This window comes from Varanus komodoensis, unplaced genomic scaffold, assembly GCF_004798865.1.
Source record: "Varanus komodoensis strain SLA01 unplaced genomic scaffold, ASM479886v1 scaffold17, whole genome shotgun sequence".
In the NCBI taxonomy this organism is placed as follows: Eukaryota; Metazoa; Chordata; class Lepidosauria; order Squamata; family Varanidae; genus Varanus; species Varanus komodoensis.
Genome location: NW_025335505.1, coordinates 10,799,640 through 10,820,510, shown reverse-complemented (window position 1 = coordinate 10,820,510; position 20,871 = coordinate 10,799,640). Strand labels below are relative to the sequence as shown.

The following is a 20,871-nucleotide window of genomic DNA, read 5'->3' as shown; positions in this document are numbered from 1 at the left end:
CTAGAATAGAAAATGAAAAAAGTTATCAATACATTAACTTCTCAACTATAATGACAATTGTGGAAAATCACATACAGATTGAATACATTTCTAGCCATATGTTTTTATTCTGTTAGCCCAAATTAGGGAACAGCAGCTCCTCCTCTCTACCATGCTGAGAGAACTGCATAGCTTTCAGCAGAGAATTGGGGGATATGACATCAGTGGGCATGGAGGGCCTGCTAGGGTGAAATTCCCTGCAGTCTTGGTGTAGACAAAACTAAGCTAGACAGACCCAAAACTAACCTGGCATAAGGCAGCTTTCTACTTATCAGAGCTACTGGTTCTCCTGAGGAGGCCAGGTTGTTCAGCATCAGACAAGTTTTGCCTCCATCTCAGTTGTTAGTGTGGAATTTTATTTTCCTATACAAACTGATAATCTTAATTTATATGGGAGTAAGTAATGGCCTACATGCAGTTAGGGAGATCATGTTCTCTCATGTCCTTGTTACCCTGTTATTTGGATTGAAGCATGTTCTGTCCCTGTTTGAATCTGTCTTAGATTACTGTTTATTTACTTTATTCCAGGATACTCAGTGGAAATAACAGAACCATATCAGCCCTTATCTGCATGATCAGGATTCTGTGTCCTGGTCCTTTAAGAGTGTAACACTACATTTGGACATGGTATGTACCTTCACAGATGACTAAAGAAATGCAATTAAAGGTTGTTTTCTAACCTGAACAACCTTCTTCATCATCAGAAATGGGAACTTCCCTTTTCAGTAATAGTTCCAATTCTTCTGTTTCCGCTACATCAACAGGTCTTTCTCCATGTTTGTTGGCCTGAAATGGATTCCCACCATGTCGGAGGAGCAACTTCACGATCTGAAATATTAGATTATCCTTTTAGTTACTTGTGATCTTTACACCAATATTTATATAATATCATTTTATACAATTCATGAATGGCACATACTTTTCTATGTCCACTACTTGCAGAATCATGGAGAGGTGTATCATCATCTAGTCCTTGAGTATTCACATCTGCTCCTGCAGCTATCAAGACCTTAGCAACATCATAATAACCAGCATTACAAGCTTCATGGAGTGGTGTCCAGCCTATTATGAAAGAAGAAAATCAGGTTTTCTTAATAGCAGATTTTAGTGTTTCATAAACAAAATTAAATAATTTAAAAATAAAGACAATAGAGCCCTTCAAGTTTTTACTAAAAAAAGCTGCAGTTATAAACCTGAGATCTTTTTTATGCACCACAGACAATGCAGTTTCACTGCTAAGGAAACATACTATTTTAACATATATGTTTTAAATTTAATAGGAAATTATTTTTCAGTCTGTGGGCTTAAAGGCTACTGTTACATACATAAGCAAAAATAAATTAATAGCATTCGTTGCTGTGATTTGCCAGCTTGCTGTTTTAATAAAGGACTTTAGTTCTGACAAGTGGCATGTTCTAACAGAAAAGACTCTCCAAACAGCTGCCTTGCATGGCAAACTTCTAAGGACTATAGGTTAATTAAGAAACTATGCTCTAATCACTGCCTTGACCACTTGGTACAACATTGACTACATGATGACAGATGCTCAAAGTTTACTATAAGTTGAGTGTAGGCTGCTGTTGAACCGTAGGCTGTTGTGTTGCATGAAACCAATCAAGCTAAAAAAAACCCTAAAACAAAACAGGGTTTCTTAATCTGAACAGAACACATACTTGCATGTTGGGTTGTGAATTGTGGGTCTTTGTAATGGTTGCATGGATGGGTTCATATAACCCACAGTTCAATGACAACCCACACTCAACCCATATGTATTCACTTCCTGAATGTGTGTTTGATATAGGGGCTATATTCTCTCTTATGCTAGCTTTTTAGAATTTAACACCCTTCCTTCCATTCACTTGTGTGTCCTGAGAGGAAAGTATCTGCCTTTTGTGAGGAAGAGATGAAAGGCAAGCAATTTGAAAATCCCCTTGGAGTGCACAGTTAATTCTTGCCCATGACAGCAAATTTTAAATTATGCAATGCCATTTATGTGGCATCTTAAAGAAGCTGAAATGCAAATTAGGTGAGCACAGCCTTATGTTACTTTTTCCAATATATTTTTAGAAAGTACTATAAAATACAATATGAACAAATAAAATAAAAATTAACTATTACAATGCTGGGCAAATAAAAAGGTTTTTACCAGGCACCAAAAAGAATAAAGAATAGGTGTTAGGTGCACCTCTTTGGGGAGCTGATTTCATAAATGGGGTGCTACAACTGAAAAGGCCCTTCCTCTAGTAGTAGCCCTTCCCCTACCCTCTTCATTTCCTTAGAGGGGGCTTTCTGAGAAGGATCTCAGATGATGACCCCAGGGTCCAAATAGGTACGTACAAGAAAATATATTCCCTTCATAGAGTCTGGCCCCAAGCCGTTTAGGGCTTTAAATATTATTACTTTGAATTGGGCCTGGACTTCAACTGATAACCAGTGGAGTTGGAAGACGACTGGCATAATATGTTCTTGTCAGCTAGTCCCCTTGCTGTCCTATTTTGAACCAATTGAGGTTTCCAGACTGCTTTCAAAGGCAGCCCCACATAGAGAGTGTTACAGGAATCCAAACAAGAGGTTACCAGAGCACCGTTGCTAGGCTCTGCTTGTCCAGATAGGGTTGTAGTTGGTAAATCAGTCTAAGCTGATAAAAGATGCTTCATGCCACTAAGTCAACCTGTGGCTCCAATGATGATTCAGGAACTAGGAGCACTCCCAATCTATGCACTCTATATCTACATGGGGGAGTACAACCTCATCCAGGACAGGTATAATATATATCCCCCAGCTAGATAGATGACCCCCATCCAATGAAATGTATTTCTCTCTCATCTGGATTGCGTCTCAGTTTATTGGCCCTCATCCAATCCATTACCAAGCCCAGAAACTGATTCAGAAAGGCAACTGCCTCACCCTGGTTAGAATAAAAAGAGATGTAGAGCTGAGTGTCATCAGCATATTGGTGACATCTCAGCCCACATCTCTGGACTACCTCACCAGCAGCTTCATGTCGATGTTAAAGAACATAGTGAATATAATAGAGCCCTGCGGTACCCCATGGCATAACTGCCATGGTGCAGTTATAATTCCTCAGCACCACTTTCTGAAATTGGCCAGTCAAGCAGGAGTGGAACCACTGCAAAGCAGTACTTCTAACTCCCAACATAGCCAGTCTACCCAGAAGGATACCATGGGTGAGGCTATCAAAAGCCCCTGAGAGGTCCAGGAGAACCAACAGGGTCATATTCCCCGTCTTTCTCCTAGCAAAGGTTATCTCACAGGGCAACCTTCTTAAGTTCTGCATCACACTGGCACATTCAAATGACTTTGACAGTACAACAAAATAAACAAATCAATGTTTTGATTCTAGGCACACTGATCTGAAGTACATTCTACTGAAATGCACAGGGCTTTCTTCCATTAAATGTATGTAGGATCCATGTATGTAGGATCCAGGTGCAAATCTGCTGCACAAATCTTTTCACATGTCTGTTGCATAGTAAAAATAAATGTGGAGGACAATCTGACACCTGAAAATGGCTAATAATATGACAGATCTGTAAAAAATCAACTCCTTATCAAACTTACCTGCAAAATCTTTCACATTCACATTTGCACCTAGACTGATTAACTCTTTAACTTGTTTAATATCACCTCTAATGGCTGCTGTATGTAAGGGGGTTTCCCCTCGTTCATTTCTTTTGTTGACTTTGTCTTTTTGTCTTGATGAAGAACTTGGTGTTTTCTTTTGTGCTGGTGCTGTTTGTAAAGGGTGATTTACATTGGGATCTAAAGAATAAATGTCAAAACATAACATAAATATCTGTGCCATAGTGACTGAAGCTTGCTTGACTAAAGGCCTGTGACCAACTCATTAATTTCATCAGATATATAAATATATCTATCTATATATAATATATTATATAATATATGAGAGTGAGGCTGAGTACCATATACCTCAATCAAAGCTAGGTTTGATTTCCTAAAGTTCAATCCCACTCTGGCATACAAGAGAGACAGGTGTCAGACAAGGACAGTGAGACAAAGGAATAGAGAAATACCAAATAGTGCTTAGTAATTAACAATTCCTACTAAACTCTGCCTGTCACTATAACCTGTCCTTATTTAGGAACACATCTGTGCGCATGTGTGCACACACATTTGTATGTATGAAGGCGGAGAATCTATTTTTCCACTGCAGGTGCCAGGAAAAGGGGCAATGGTAGCTGACATATGCTTTCTCACATGGGTACATAAAAATGGATGCACTTCTCTCATACAAATAGCTGCTGTTCACTTCCATGGTCAATTATAAAGCATTTAATTTGGGAATAACATTCTACATGAGCAAAACCTGGCCACCTCCTTGACTGGTTAAGCCCCTGTTTTCCCATAGCTGAAATATGCAGGTTCGGCATATACTCTGTCTAACTCATTTGATGATAGGCATTTCACTTCTATTTTCATAAAATACATTTTTAAAATTTCTGAATTAATCCTGCGAATAAAATAATATTGATACCTGTTCTTTTTCTAAACATTTATAAAAGAGATTTTGATCCTTTCCTGTTTGCTAGCCACAGCAGAACACATACAGTACATGAAAGTAAAAATAATGAATATAATGCAAAAGAAAATAAGTACAGCTTAGTCTAAACTGTTCAATAATAATTATTAGTAGCAAAAAGTATCAAATTAGTTAATAATAGCAAAAAGAACTTTGGGTTATATTCAGTGTTATAGCAGTGAAAAAGAATAAGAGATAGTGTTGTATCATTAGAGGAACAAGTACAACTAGCAGCAGCAGCATCTAACCCAGTGAGGTTGCAATGAGTTGCACAGAAGCTTGTTCAAGCAAAGTATTGGATTTGACAGTAGTATGTTGGGTTTCTGCAAGCATTAGAAGTTTTGCATTAACAAAAGGACACCGGTGGGTGCAACCCATATGGTGTAATATTCATCATTACAAAAAGTTAGTTCATATCCGACATCCATTTTCACAGATGTTAATTTTAAGTACACTTGCTCAAAAGATCACTAAACCTTCAAGACTATCCTTATTTGGAAAAGTTGAATATATGAGGTTAATAACCTTGTGCCATAATATGAAGAAAAATAAAACTGCAAATTAAAAATTACCAAATTAAAAATATCAAGTATGACTAGTAGAAATTGTTAACTCACAGCCCAATCTTATGCATCTTATGCATGTACATGAGGAAGTACCATATTTTTTGCTCTATAAGACACACTTTCCCCCCCTCAAAAGTAAGGGGAAATGTCTGTGCATCTTATAGAGCAAATACGTGAGTGGAGTAAGTCTGTCAGATGTGCAGCCCATGGGGAAGTGACGGGGAATGTGCCTGTGATTATGTGCCCATTTGATTCAGAATATTTTTTTTCTTGTTTTCCTCCTCTAAAAACTAGGTGCGTCTTATGGTCAGGCGCATCTTACAGAGCAAAAAATACAGTAAATCCTATTATGGCTCAAAGGGGCCAAGGCAAAACAACATATTACTGTTCATTCTTTGAATGCAAATAATGTGACGATGACGACGATGACATCATCATCATCTAAATTGTAGTTGAGGAACCGCGCTAAGCCCAACCAGTATGAGGGTGAGTTTGTTGGTTAATTCTTGTTTTCCATGCTGCAGTCCCAAAGAAAATCCAAACCACTTTATGTAGCTATAAAAAGAGTCAGCTCCCTCTTGTTACAGGCCTGCAGTTGCAGGTATGCATACAGAAGGAAGGAGTGTTTGGCATTACCTGGACTGTTATCTCTGGCTGTCATCTGCATAAGAAGGGCCATCTGCTTGCGCTCTGATAGTGGGTAACCAAAAAGAATGCTGACAGGTGCTGCTTTTTTATTTCCAGCTTCCTTTTTCATTTTCTTTTTTTCTGGGACTTCTTTCTCTGGAAATATCAGTAGATTTGTAAGAATGGCAAAGTGCTGCCAATAACAACACATTCCAAATAAAACACAAATCTACAAATGGATAGAATAGCATTTAATACATTTCCTGAAGATACCAAATGGTTTTTAGTATGTTTTAAAGGACATCAAACCTTCTCTCTAAACTGTTTTGCTTACCAGAGCTGAGTGTGCTGTAATGGTTGGAGTATAGTCCTTAGATGTGGAAGAGCCCTGGCTAAATCTCTGATAGGTAAGTTTACTGCGTGGCATTGGACAAAGCATACAATAGTTCATGGGATTATTGAGAGGTTAAAACACCACTCTAAAAACAAACTAGAAGTGATGATGACATGACCTGTGGATCAGCCTCAGGTCAATACTGAACTTCTGAAACATGAGGTACAGGTAGGACACAGGTAAGGCATACATGTTCCTCTCTATTTTGTCTCCTGGTGGACTTCTGTGACTAGCAACACTAGCGCAGTTAGGGCTACACCTTGGGGTCCAGGTCCAGGGGCCCGCAAACCAGGATTCCCTTAAATAACCTCCCACAAGATAATTTTGTCATTGGAGTAGGGACTAACAGGTCTAGTGTTGATCCCTGGGATGTCATGGGTATGTTGCAGCCTAGTGGGACTAACACTGCTTGATGCAACATCTTTTCTTATTCTTTGGAAACTTTTTATAGTTAGGTGGCAGCTGGTTGGGCATCTACATGATTATCAATACTCACTTTACTTCAACATGTATAAATCCTTTCTTACAACAAAACGTTGGTTATTCTCAAGTTAAATAAATGTAGCATCTGGACAGGAGAAGCAACCTCCATTTTTATTACTGCAATCATGATGGAATTACCATTTAAATGAGTATAAAATGCAAAGCGACATATGTTAGAGTATTCCTTCTCAAATAACAAGATTGGGATAGGGCTTGGGGTTCTTTTCATTCTAATAATGGCTTTGCAACTGTTATAAAGCATGAAATGGCTGAGGTGAGGTGGGGAGGAGGAAATGTTAGTTGCATGTCATGCAACTGATGTAATAGGTAAGTTCATCTAAAGGGGGCAGGGGTTAACACCCTGAGACCTAAAATTACCTACTTGCACCACTGACTTGAAGGAACCATTTTTTTCTGATAAGAAGAAAAAAGCAGAAGAGAAAATTTTGTATGGTTGAAACATGGGAAAGGAAGGATGCTCCATCCTTTTCCTCCCGCTATCACTGTTACATGAAGTATGACCCAAGGCTCCTTAGAACAGGGATACTACATGAATCCCTCTGAAAAAATGTGCAAAAACTCTGAGTAATAGATAACCATTAACAAATCTTATGAATGTATGTGTGTGACTTATTCATGTTCTATGTTTCAAGTCAACATATCTTCCAATAGATGAATGGATGGGATCTGGTGGCATTTTAAAGCATACAAGAGAAAAAATGAATTTGCTGAATTTTATGCTCATGTGTTTGAGAATTGTATGATATAATGATATTCATGTATACTCAGAAATAAGTTCCATTAGGTTTAGTGGGGATTATTTTCAGATATGTGTGCACAAGAATTGCAACTTTAGGCTTTATCTATTGCTCTTGCCAAATTTTCACTGGTAGAACCAGTAGCTTTCAATTTGTTCTCTACAGAAATTGGTTCAACCATATAATTCACAAGTGATACAAAGTTACAACTTGCCACCAAAATTATAAGAACCAAGCATAAATGTGCCCTTGTAAAGGACTGTCCAGCTTTTTCTTACATGTATTTTAACCAGTTACATAACTTCTTAGTTTCCTCCTTCCATCTGCCTACGTATTTGTCTCCAGCCTTAGTGGCCACATTTGAAGAGTCCACCTCCTGTACAAGCACTACAAAAACTCAACGTAAAATACACAAATGTGTGTGTAAATTAGCTTTATATTATGTAATCGAGCACAGACTTGTTATGCTATATCTGATTCACGGGCAACAGCATTGCTTTTGTTAAAAGCTTGTGCTAAAGATTCAGTAAATTGTTAACTCTCTTTTAGAATTAGTTTTATGAAATAAATATTGTTTACAGAAGTTAAAGAGATGATCAATAACTGTAAAATATTCTTCAAGCATCTCTTAGTCTTATTATCATCTAAAACATTTCTTGCCTGAATTTCAGTGCTATTAGGATTTTTCTATATCTCTCCTCAACGTTCATTATCAAAAATAACTATCATTTTATTCTCTTTAATTTATTCTTCTCCAGAAAAGGTTATCATGCTTCATACACATATGTGAAGTATAATGATTTGAGATCAACTATTGAGAAAAACTAGATTTGTCCGGCTTGGGCTACTTAATGCCTTTCAAGAAGAGCTTCTACAGTTAAAAAAGAAAAGCATTCAAACACGTTTGGCATGATTTGTTGTCTGTAATATTTATTTTCTAACTTTTACTTTAAATGGCTTGTTAGCAGTTGTGTAATCCATGTAACACTGTTTAAAAACATTCTTAACACTGGAAGACTTGAAGACACTCTTACAATGTTATGACAAAGAAATCCTAACCCACAAATCAGTCAGCTGAACACTAACGGGTGTCCGTATAAGGTGGAGAGGATGCTAGCTTAGGATGGAGGGCATGCACTCCAGCGGCCAGCTTCCACCCATGAGAAGCAACAAGAGTAGGTGTTCCAGAGAATCAAGGAAGGGCACGGATGGGTCAGATCCAGTTTTGGATTTAGTGAATCCAAAGTTGATCCATTCCTTTTCAAGGAGCCTGAAATGGCTAACATACTCGTAACTATGCTTAATCCTCCCATTGCTTCCAATCAGGGAAATTTTAAAATAAAAACACCCATGCTCCCTCCTTCTGTCCTGACCAGCTCAAGCCATCAAGGCCTGGGATGAAGCGGTAGATTTGTAGCTTTGCTCTTCCCTGAACTTACATAGGATTGCATTGTTAGACATCCGGCAGCAAAGAATATACAACTATATGTATCACACTTGCTGTGTAATACTTTTCCATTTGATCTGTAATATTAAAATAAGACATGTCCTAAAGTAGTGGCTATTGCCACTGTGAGTAGATGTGAGTAGATTTCATTGGAAGGGAAATACACTTCTGTACATGGTTAATTTCATTTTAGCTTCTCTGATAAAAGGTGGCGTACTTTACAGTCATATTGTCATGGAAGTTATTTGCAGGCTATTCACTACCACAGAAAAATAAATACTGTAATGATATTAATAGGAAAACAATGCAACTATAGTAAGTACACCTGATAATCCATTTACCTGAAAATGTCCTGTAAGAAGATATTAATCTCTCCCCCCAGTTTTCATTTGTATGTCCTGGATCTGAATCTACAGAATGAAGAAGACATGGGAGAAAAGGGATGGAGGAGAGCAAGAGGAAGGAAGTGTGGCATACAAGATAGAAATGCTGACACACCACTTTTTGGATATTTCATAGCATCTGTATACTAACCTTACAGTGCTTTTAAATAAATGCCTAACAAAACCTAGAACAACAAGCCCTACTATTGTTAAGATGCCTATTAATTAAACAATAACTGAGGCAATTTCACATGAAAATATTGCAGAAGAATGCACTTCACTGTGAAATGTCTTTCTTGCTTAGTGCTCCATTGCAGAGTTGCTTTATATGAAAGCTAATCTCCTTAACAAGTGATAACAGACTTTGGTTTATAAGTATATAAATCTTTTGCAAGATTCTTTGGTCCTTTGCTATCAACTTCAATTTCATTTCAACAGCCTTTTTCCAGATTATTTCAGGGATATTTTACTAATTTGGGTGAGAGTGGGGGATGCTGAAGAAGAAGGAGAGGTTGTTTCTGAACTTGCACAACTCCAAATATACCACAACCCTGGCAGGACAGCTTGATTTCCTAGATCATAGATCATCCAAATTCTAACTATGCACTGAAGTGCACTATTTTACTTACTCATATTTAGTATTACTTTTTAAAATAAGAAAAATGAACTCACAAGCAGAACACGGACAATTAGGACAAACACTATGATGAAACAACTAAATCAGGTGAGATTGCAATATGCTGAATTATGATCCTTCATAACAAGATTTAAAAACACCCAGAAAACATGCTTTTCTGTATGTTTCATTAAAAAAATTGTGTCAGAATATATCTACAAGGTTAATTTTGCTGTTTTCTGGAGCAGAAGAATATAGTACAGTGAATCACAATGGCTTTTTAACTATTCGAGTAGCATTAAACATTACCTTACATATATAAAAAATTCAAAATGCTTCCTAATTTTACTATACCTTGGGCAGTATCCAAGGGGTACATATGCCTGCACCAATTTTGTTGCACTTGACAGTTTCTGTTGCAGAAGAGGTGAATCTACCAATTCTCCTGTGCCAGTGGAACCTACCTCTTGTGCAGCAGAGACCTAACACTTCCCAGAGGAAGCCCCAAAAGGAACTGAAATGCTTGTTTCTGGATGAGGGCAGGTCAACAGGGCTCCTTTACACAAGGTCTGCTGACCTGCCTTGTTTCAGAAAAGAACATTTCTCTGCTCATTTGGAATGGCAGGGTGCTGCAGCAGGGGTGTAAGCACCCTATTGGAGATTGCCCATAGAATGCAATTCAGGACTCCATCCCACAAGTTTAAGCAGAATGGTTCATGCTGCAAACTGTTGTGGAAGTCATAACTGAAGAAGCTGCACAACTAAATCTCTGTGGTGCTGCCTAAGCATATGGGAAGAAAGCATGCAATCCTGTATCATGGGGTTCATGCAGCTCTGGGTCTGCATAGTTTCTGGACCAGAAGCAATCTGGGAATCCTACATCATGCTGCCTTCAATTCTATGAAGGAAGTAAATGGAAGATAAACATGATAAAATCAAGTAAGTGCATGCAGCGGGCCTGTAACCATTCTCTAACAGAAAGGAAGAATGCCTCATAAACATGAGCTCCCAACTGCATGTTCAAAATATGTATTTTTTCCATTTAACTAGTTCTCTCTCATACTCATTTGATCTTCAGGTGCTTGACATAGGATATCAACCCCTCTATTATAGAGATAAACCAGAATAACAAATATTGGCTATATTTTAAGTGTCACAAACCAACTCCTTTTTCAGAACCTATTTCATGTTGTAACTGGTAAGGCAGAACACGTAATTTTGCTTTGCACTGGTTCTTATAAGCTCTGCTGGCATTCTGATGCAGTAACAGGGACAACTTGCAATGTGTTTCAAAACCATAGTATGTACCTAATCAAAGAACAAATCATGCCAAACTAACCTAACTACTACTTTTAAAAACATAAAGGACAAATGAAATAAACTGACATCTACAGTCCAATAAGCTAATTGGTGCTATGTATTAAAGTTAAAATCGATTTGTGAAATATAGCTATGAGTAGTCCCAATATTCTGCAGATTTTATTCCAAGAGCAAGCTGGTATTACAATTTAGGATTTGTTTGTCGAATTATCTTTCCCATTCCCCAGAACCAGGTCCACCAACAATACACTATTTCTGGGAAAAGGAGCTTTACTATTTGTTACTTATCCCTATTCTGGTCACTTCTCAGTTATTCTAGATGCCTTGTCAGCAACCCTTCAGCCCGAAGGCATTGTTGCTGAACGTCACATTTTGGAGCAAAATCACCCTGGTTTTGCTGTTTTATCATTTTATGGAGTTTTTTGCAAAAAAATTCTATCATGTAAACCTCCTTAGCAGAGTTTCTGCCCTTAAAAGCAGCCAATCACTATTTTAAAGAAATAAATCTAAGACTTGACCCTAGAAGAAGAATATCCTAACCTGCCATCTATCACTAAGGCCTATGTAGGTAGACCGACTCTCCTACCTGTGAACATTAGGCTCTATAGTGCAGAAGCAAAACATTGATGATTAGGAAGGTGATCACTGTGTTCTAATTCTATTTCCCTCACCAGCTGATCCTGTCCAGTAGTCTTCCAGTGTTTGGCATCAAAACATGCTTGGAATCCTATTAGTGTATCACACCCCCCCCCCCCACACACACACACAGTTTCTCTGCCTCTGCTAATGGCTGTGGACTCAAAGTTAGAGTTTGAGACTCTAGCTAATGGGTCTGGAGACTACAGCATTCATGCAGCTCCCAAGTTCAGGCCAGTCTCAGCTGCTCCAACACAGTTGGCTGATCAGGAACTTGGCCAGAAATTTTATTCTAGACAGGAAGATAAATATGTGGCTGGGTATTTCAGTTATACCCTTTGTGATGGGCAGATTACTATCTAATAAGTTTCAGGCTTACAACAGTCCTGGAATATGCTTGTTTGGGAACTTATTGAGATAGCCAGTTCTCAGAAGCTGATTGATGTAGTTGGTTTACTGGCAGCTGCAGGAATTTTCTTGCTGATTGAACTTCTGGTTCTGCTGTTGGTTGGTCTCTGGAATTAAACCCAAGATATTTTCTCCTTTTGGGCAGGACCACTTTGGGCCCTGTTTTACTGATGAGTTGGATGCTCTGAAACTACTGGGACAACAATGGCCAGAGATAGTGGAGGAAAACTCAAGAGGAAACTGAGTAAGCTAAGCATAGGCTAAAATTAATTTTAAAACCTACTCTGTGATTGTGATTTGGGAGAAGAAATCCAAGGATTCATAGATTGGAGAAGAAATATTTTTGAAAGATGGGGGAAGAAATCCAAAGAGAAGAACTCCAGTACCACTGCATTCACACACTGTTTTCTGATAGAACTGTTCCAAGGGGTGACAGACCTACTACATTCTAACTGGGGAAACTGTGCAGCTCTGGCAATCCACTGTGGTTGCATACTATGCAGCACATCTTGGCCAGTACAATAAGGAATGCAATAAGTTACAGCAAAATCTTAGAAGACTAAAAACAGATATAAGAAGGCAGCATAATTAGCCAAATATCTACTAAAATAATCTGAAAAAGCACACTGAAACAAAACCAGCTTCATTACTCATTTCAAGAGCAGGTAGCAAAGCAGTCACATTTATGTCTTATAGATTGTGAATGCTACAACTAAAAAGTTGGGCTCCCTGCAAGAGGAAAAGTGGTATGATATAAATGCAATGTGATGATGATGTCTTCTAGAGTGAAATCTAGTGGCAGAGCTATCTTAAGAAGGGCTCCGAAAGAAGCAGATGTCTCAGCTACCTGCATCCATATGAACATGTTTCAGGTATTTTTGTTTCTGGTTCTTTAGAGCTTTAAAAGGTTAAAACCTGCATTCTGAACTGAGTCCAGAAGCAAATTAATAATCAGTGATGCTGACTTAAGCATTGATGTAATGGGTACACACCTCCCAGCTCTAGTTAGAGAGATAGAAGGTTAATCCTGAAGCAACTGAAGCTTTTGGATTATTTCCAGAGGCAGCCTCACAAAGGACACATTATGGTAAGCTAACCTTCAGGTGACAAGACATGCATTATCTAGAAGTCAAGCCTTGTTTTCCAGGAAAAAGTTCAACTGAAATACAGTGCACTACCTGATCAAAAGGTTTCTAGGCCAGTGCTACCAACTAGGTATGCAGGACCTGGGCTGAATCCATAACTACTTTGATTGTAAACCTGCTACACCAGGGGAATATATCCTCCACAAAAACAGTATACTTATAGCATCTCACATTTGTCTGAATGAAACTTCTAATCAGAAACTAATAATCTAATCAGAGACCGCTGCAAGACAACAGTTCAGGGATTTTCACTAACCAGCCAAGATCAAGAGAAGAAATGAGATGAAGAGTAAGGTGTCATTTCTATATTGGTGATACCCTTACCGAAATCTCTGAATGATTTCCCTTGCATGTAGATGTCGAACAGCATGAAAGACGGAATGAAACATTGTGGCACCATATATGGCAAAGGCTATGCTACAATAGCAGTTCCCCAGCAATGATTTTGGCACATACCTGAAAGGATGAGTGCCATGTCTCCTAATTCGCAACCCAGCTAGGCTGCAGATAAGTATATCATCTTCAGTAGAAAGTGTACCTTTCAGCTTGCTTGCAGAGCAGGGAAAGGATACTCAGACAGTTAAATCGACCATTTGTGCTTTTGATCCTTGTTCTTTCTGGCTAATTAAGACTGCCAGTACTGACATCTAGGTGGCTAAATTATGAGTACTACCTTGAAGGAAAGGGTAGTCCTGCAGCCTTTAGATTCTAAAGTTTAGAGAAAGCTGTTTGAAACCTTTCCGTTTCCCAGTCTTGGGTAAAGTAATAAATGCATAATAATGTCTCAGTTCCAGGTTTTCCTGAAAGGTAAATATTATTTGGACCTTCATCAAACTGGCTTTTGGCATGATTTGAGGCTGAAGCCACACTGGTTTTCTTTATGGACAATCTGGCCAGGTAACAGATAGCAACGGTATACTTGTAGATCATCTACTTTACAGCCAATTTGGAGTACAAGAGCTAATAGGGGTGAAGATAGATCAGGAAGACACTCTCTTTCACACTGAGTTATAATTTCAGTGGAATGTGCTGTGTGATCCACAGCATTGCATAATATCTTTTTTTTTTTTTTGACAGACTTGTTCATCAACAAGGAATCAAGTGCCATTCTGGTGTTTTATAAAGATGTTACTTTTATTGAATTTTCTTATTGTATTGGCAATAAATACTAATATTTTCTCGAGGCACTAACCTAGCACCAAATCAAAGTCGTAATAACATTTCAGGCAATAATCTATTCTTTTCAGAAATCTATTCCTTTCAGAGCTAATGATGGATCATTACTATTTTACACAGGAAAAAAGTTCCCAAATCTCAAATTTAAATGATTGTCAACAAATATTTCGTTGTAATGTTTTATGACTTGCAATATTTTATGCAGCTGATTACAAATTCTTGAACTATTACATTAATATCTCAATACTTTTAAATCTCATTATTACAACAGGGTGATTTAATAATGTGCTCTAAATCTTATTTAAGTCAATGAGTTTGTTTATACTGTTTCAGTGACTATGCATGGGCAGATTGAAATGCTGAAATTAAGAGCAACAATTACCTACACAAAGGACATGTTACCAAGTATTACAGGTCATGATGCTAACTATCAAAGAGACAAATCATAAGGCAGATGTACAGTAGAAAGAGTAGCTAAAAACTGTACAGCCTAAAATGTTTTGGCTGGCCCTTGACAGTTTAAGAAAATCAGCTCTCTGAACTAATGACTAACAAATGAATACATGTAAGCACTTCACAATTACTTTGCATCCTTTGTGAGAGATAATTAAAACAAACTGGGCACAAGCAGGATGAGGTAAAAGAAAATTAAAATAAAAGCAGGTGTACCTGTGTCTGAATTTCGATCTTCATTTCTGGATGGACTAACATTAAACTGAAGTTTACGTTTCATGGAAGACTTTTCTTTCATCTCCTTCCCCATATCATTCCTATCCACTTTTGCAGTTTTGCTGTAGGAGGCAATCTTGTCCTTGCTCTGATACAAACAAAAAGCATGCTAAGTTATAAGTACAATGTTTATATAAAACTATTAACAGTGATTTAACACATCCCTGAAAATAAACACATGCTAGCAAAAGCCTTTGGTTAACCAATTAACAGTGTTTTGTCTTTAATCTGTTCTTCAGATTACAGCAATCTAGAATTAGTAGGCTTCCTAGAAAATGTTCTTTGAAAATACATATCTTCCTTGTAAATACTGTAGTATCAGAGTTTTACAGAAGCTAGCATCTCAAACCTTTCTATAAACTCCCCCCTGCCCCTCCCCCTCCCCACACACAGGGCAGAGTATAGTTCTTATTGTGCAAAACTGTGCTGGAATAAATATATTAAAACCTATATAAAATCAACATCTTAGAGAAAAAGACTAGGCACAAACATACCAGTAATGAATACATATGCAAATATCTTAATAATCTGAGAAGTGAAGTGCAGTAGGAAGTGGTGGTTTCATTCCAACCACCACCAATAAATCTTACAGGCATACTAGTCTGAAAGAAACAGAAGTGGTCGCTCGCTTGTGCTCGTGCTCTCTGTTACACACACACACACACACAGAGTGCATCTGAGTAACAGACGGAGTATACAACCAAAGTTTACTTTCTTCAGAATATTATAAAAAGCACATGAAGACAAAAACATTTTTCTACATATACACTGAGAAGTACAATACTGTGTTGGACAAATACTTAGCTTTCATTCCATTCTCAAAAAACCAAACCTTCTATTTCAAACTAGCAAATGGCTAACTGGAAACCATTCTCAGCACAATCACTATTTTAGGAATTGTCAAAATGCACTTGTGCCTAGCTGGCTTTTCTGTCTGTTTCCCTGACACTCCCTTTATTTGACTCTGGAAGCAACCAGCCTGACAAGATGGCACACTGTATGGTGAGTAACAGGGCTACATTAATCACTTCTGACCATTAAGCTTTCTTGGATATGAGACACCCCAAAGACCTTTGCTTTATCACAGTTCTTTGTGACATCCAAGTCTTCTCACTTTTTGCAAGCTGATAATTGAGAAGTGGCATGCGAAGTTCTGTTTAACAGCATGCATGGGTTTCAGTCCAGTAGGCAGGCTGCTGTACCAAATTTTGGGGCATCTCCTATATTTCACATGGTGCACCTGCCAGATCCAGAAGTGCTTTGAATTTAGCAGTTTCCCCTGAAGTAACAGAATGAAAGCTTCTTCAAGCTTGGAATGCAGCAATAGCATGGATGGATGGAAGCCCCATTCTAAGTGGTTTGACAGGGAAGGATCTAGCCTTTCCAAGTTAAAGAGACTGACCAACCCTGATATATTTATATATTTACCAGAATGAACATGGAGAAAATAGTAGGTACAAATCAAAGCAGATTTGAAATAACACTGTCTGCATATGATATTTTAAAATTTAGTTACTTATCTAATGGAAATAGTGCTTTGAAGCAGATAATATTAATGTGTGGAAGCAGAATCCTTTAAAATATTAAATACAGTAAGCATAGTTGTAAAATTCCTAAATAGGATCCGAAAACCAGAGTTTAAGTAAAGAACAAATGATTTTCTGCAAAATATTTTCCTGCATTCTCAGGGTAAGTATATTGAAGCTACACCTCTGTACTCCAAAATATGGACCCTCTCATGTTGTTATTTCAATACATTTTAAAGACACAGCTGCTTGCTGCACTATTGGCACTGAACAAATACAGGTAAGCAGAAGCCACTCACTGCTTCACTAGATGTAGCCATGATTATGTCTATTAGACAAGCAGTTTCACCATAAAAATATGTCATAAATTGTCACGTTTGCAGAGAACACCTTGTTAAAGTCTCACAGAACACAAATACCCAAACAGCATAAAAGACAACCTTTTACCTGACATAATTTTGCCATCTTTGATTTTACCAGGTTATATGGAAAATGAGAACAATCCTTATTCATAAAACTTCATTAAAAAAAAACCTTGAATGCCAACATTTAGAAGGCTATTCTTTTCTTTAGCTGAAGGCACAGTATTTCTGATAGATATTCATGTATCTTAAGTGTTTTACATATGACTATCTCACTAAAACTCACTGTAGACATTAGGTAGATAGACTTCTGTTGGGCATATTTTGTTGAAGTTGCTATCTTTTAAAATATTACTGAAGTCAAGCTGAAGTACACCGTTCTGGGAGTTCTTTTGCTAATTGAATGGTATATTAAAACTTTAAATAAAACAAAACAAATAAACTCAACTAGAGGCTTAAAAGCAAGGACTTAGCACATAGTGCATCTATGAAATAGCATAGGCCAGGATCTATGTATCATCATTGTTGTTGCATTGCATTTATATCTTGCTTTTTTCCTTATGCGGAACCTAAGGCTGCTTACATAGCTCCATTTTATCCTCACAACTACAACCCTGGGAGTAGGCTGGGCTGAGAGACTGTGACTTGTGTGAAGTCACCCAGTTGAACTTCGTGCCTAGAACCCACATCTTTCAGGTCCCCAGTGCAACTTTCTAACCCTCACACCACACTGGTTCTGTAGAGCATCTGCAGGCAGGAATTCTCTACCCACAAAAGGCCTCTCAACTGGAATATATAAGCTTCAGATCCCTGCACTAAGAGCTGTGCTCCATTGACCAGTGAGCCTTCCTTACCTATCTAATGTATTTTACAGGCTGTGAGATAGATACCATGTAACATTATAAACCTCACCTCACCTCACCTCTTCTCATTTATTGCTAGAAGGAACAGCAAGCAACCAGATAAAAGGAGAGCCTATATTGTGTCTTTGCTGAATTTTTTTTAGTATGACAGAATAGATAGTTTCCTAAATCTAGGATTTAAAGCTTATAACCTCTGCTTAAGTAGCTCTGATTTGTTTAATTGGTAGATTACTCAATGGACATTTCAGCTGAGTAACTGGTTAGAGTCAATTATAATTAGATTATAAATTCCTCATGGCAAATACTTTTCTTGCTTCCTACTTTTCTTATGGTGATATTCTTATTACTAAGCATCATGCATGCTTAGGATAATCACATATTAATTGCTGAGTACAATTTCTCAAGGAACACTATTTTTGTATCTGCTAGTGCAACCAGAAATTTAAAAAAAGTCCTCTGAAGTGGTGACTTTAGACCAGGGGTCTCAAACTTGCGGCCCGTGGGCCAATTGCTGGGACGGGCGGGGCACGGGGGAGGGGCCCTGTGGCCTTCAAAGCGCCGGCACGCCTGGGCCGGCCATGGGATGAGCGGCCCACCCCCACCGCGGTGGTGGCATACTTGATGCGGCCCAGCCTCACCCAGACTCTACTTCCAGCGGCCCCCAGGTAAGTTGAGTTTGAGACCCCTGCTTTAGACCCTGCTGCTAGTTGCTTCTAAGTACCACTGACATCCATGGGATTCAGTTGCAATCCACACTTGAACCTTTCAATGCTGCCACAGCATTGCTCTTTTGCGTTTACTTGAGAGAAGGACAAAAATTATTCCACTAGCCACTTTATATAGAGCTGTTACCTTCCCCATGGCAATATCCATCTATACTTAGAGAGTAAACCTGAATGAAGTCTCCAAAAGTTTCCTCTTGACTCAGACTGTGATCCTATATCCAGTTACCTGGAAGTAAGTTCCACTGAACTCAGTGGGACTTACTTCTGAGTAGTCATGAATTCAGTTATATTGTAAGCTTATTTTATTACTTCCAGTTCAGTGTACCAGGTAATAAACAAAGTTTTAAGCAGCTGCAATTTGAATATTTTCTTCATAGGGAATAAAAAATACTTTCCTTCTATTATTTTTATCTTAAAATAAGCTTAAATCACCATCAACTTTAGCTGAGCCTTGGTTTATTAAGTTCTAAGTTAGCACACTTTATTCGGTATGTAAAACACATGTCCAGATTAATAATTCGATAATATACAAATTTAAATGTAAAGCCAGTCAACCAACTGGTTTAAAGACAATGATTAAATCAACACAAAATATTGGATAGCAGCTTTTCCTAAAATCCTATTGAAAGAATTAAGTACCTCTAGGATGCTGTCAGGCAACAGTCTTTTCACAATATGCTTAATAAGAGACAAGGAATTCTACTGAAAAGATTCACAACATAAAATCTCACTAAGGCTGCAATGCTATGGTTCTTGAACCGACACCCCAAGACACACTGAAAGGCATAGAGAGAGGTCTATCACCTTGTTTTAGCTTTGGAAGTGTTTACCAACATCACTGTTCCATTGCTAGGGAAAAACAGAACTTGTTGGGAGTGGAGGGAGAAAGGGACCCTCTACCAAAATCTCTCTTGTTCTTTTGACAAGGGTAAAACATATAGCAGTTATATAATTATAAGTATGGTTATAATTATACTTATTTTTAGAACTGGCATATTTATTTTTCCTGCAATTGGTGTCAGTGGCAGGGAATATTTAACAAGACACAATGGAGGAAAAAATATGGGAAAATCTGCCTCCGCTCCACCTTCCACTTGAGCTAGTGGTTTGCCCCATAGATCCTCTCCCCACTGCCCCATAGAATTGCTTTGCAAATACATAATGAAAGAAAACGATTTGGTAGAAATCAGCTATATCTTCAAGAAAGTAATTTGATAAACTACTAGAAATTATGCAGGGAAATGTTGGAAGGCATAATACTGCCATCAGTGAATAGAGGAAAAAATACAGTAGGTAGCAGTTGATTACAGCATGGGAATAGTTATTTTAACAACTGCCTCCTACAATTCTACCTAGTACTGCATAATATTATCTCTTCATACCCTGTATAATCTTTCCTGGCTTGTATATATTCTATACTACCACAAACTAATAAAATTTCTTTTTATACCTTTCTTCCAGTTGGTTTTTCCACCATGGTGCTATCACTGTCAGAATTTTGAATCTGAACTGCCTTTGCTGACCCAAATCTGGGCATTTTATAGTTGTTCACTAACTTTATCTTGCATCAGTGTGATCATTATGCATCTGCCAAGAAAAAGACACAAAAATAATTATCTGCATACATGAAATTCCCAAATTATACAAGTAACATTAAGTGGTTACTGAATTTATTTAAATTCAAGTAAAGGTGGGAGCAGGGAGGAAGACCAGAATTTCTACCAACTCTTCCTTCTAAACAGTTTCAATTTGTACAAATCTTCCATTTTGTGAATTTCACAAAGTTCAGAATAAGACTTTTGGATACTGGCCTGATTTGAACCTAACACTAAAATGTGGTTTAGTGTTACATAAACAAGCTGGGGGGTAGTGAGCTCTCCTTCCCCTCTGGCATGGCTGTAAGGAGATGAGAAGCCTTTCTCAGCTTCACAGGGGATAAAATCTAGTTTATAATCTACCTTCTTTCCCTAAACCATGTTTTGAAGTAGATTGCCCATTATCCCTAATCATTAGCCATGCGGGCATGGGCTGATTAAAGCTGTAGTTTCCCCAAAACATCCGGAGGGTACCAGGTTGCCTAATCCTGCCCTAAATCATATTTAAGTTG

General features: G+C 38.0%; 1 protein-coding gene across 4 annotated transcripts in view; it reads right to left on the bottom strand.

Annotated features, from left to right (window-relative positions):
• Positions 1 to 20,871, bottom strand: part of ANKRD12 (ankyrin repeat domain 12) — a 58,808-nt gene that overhangs the window by 13,030 nt on the left and 24,907 nt on the right. For 3 of the 4 annotated variants that reach the window (XM_044426562.1, XM_044426566.1, XM_044426564.1), the window contains exons 3-9: positions 20,215 to 20,351; positions 15,229 to 15,376; positions 9,217 to 9,285; positions 5,803 to 5,949; positions 3,622 to 3,822; positions 959 to 1,101; positions 720 to 867 (exon numbers count right to left, since the gene is read on the bottom strand). In XM_044426562.1, the coding sequence (XP_044282497.1) occupies positions 720 to 867; positions 959 to 1,101; positions 3,622 to 3,822; positions 5,803 to 5,949; positions 9,217 to 9,285; positions 15,229 to 15,376; positions 20,215 to 20,301 (943 nt within the window). In that variant the 5' untranslated portion in view covers positions 20,302 to 20,351. The remainder of the gene's footprint in view (positions 1 to 719; positions 868 to 958; positions 1,102 to 3,621; positions 3,823 to 5,802; positions 5,950 to 9,216; positions 9,286 to 15,228; positions 15,377 to 20,214; positions 20,352 to 20,871) is intronic. The other variant, XM_044426565.1, reaches the window with a different exon arrangement.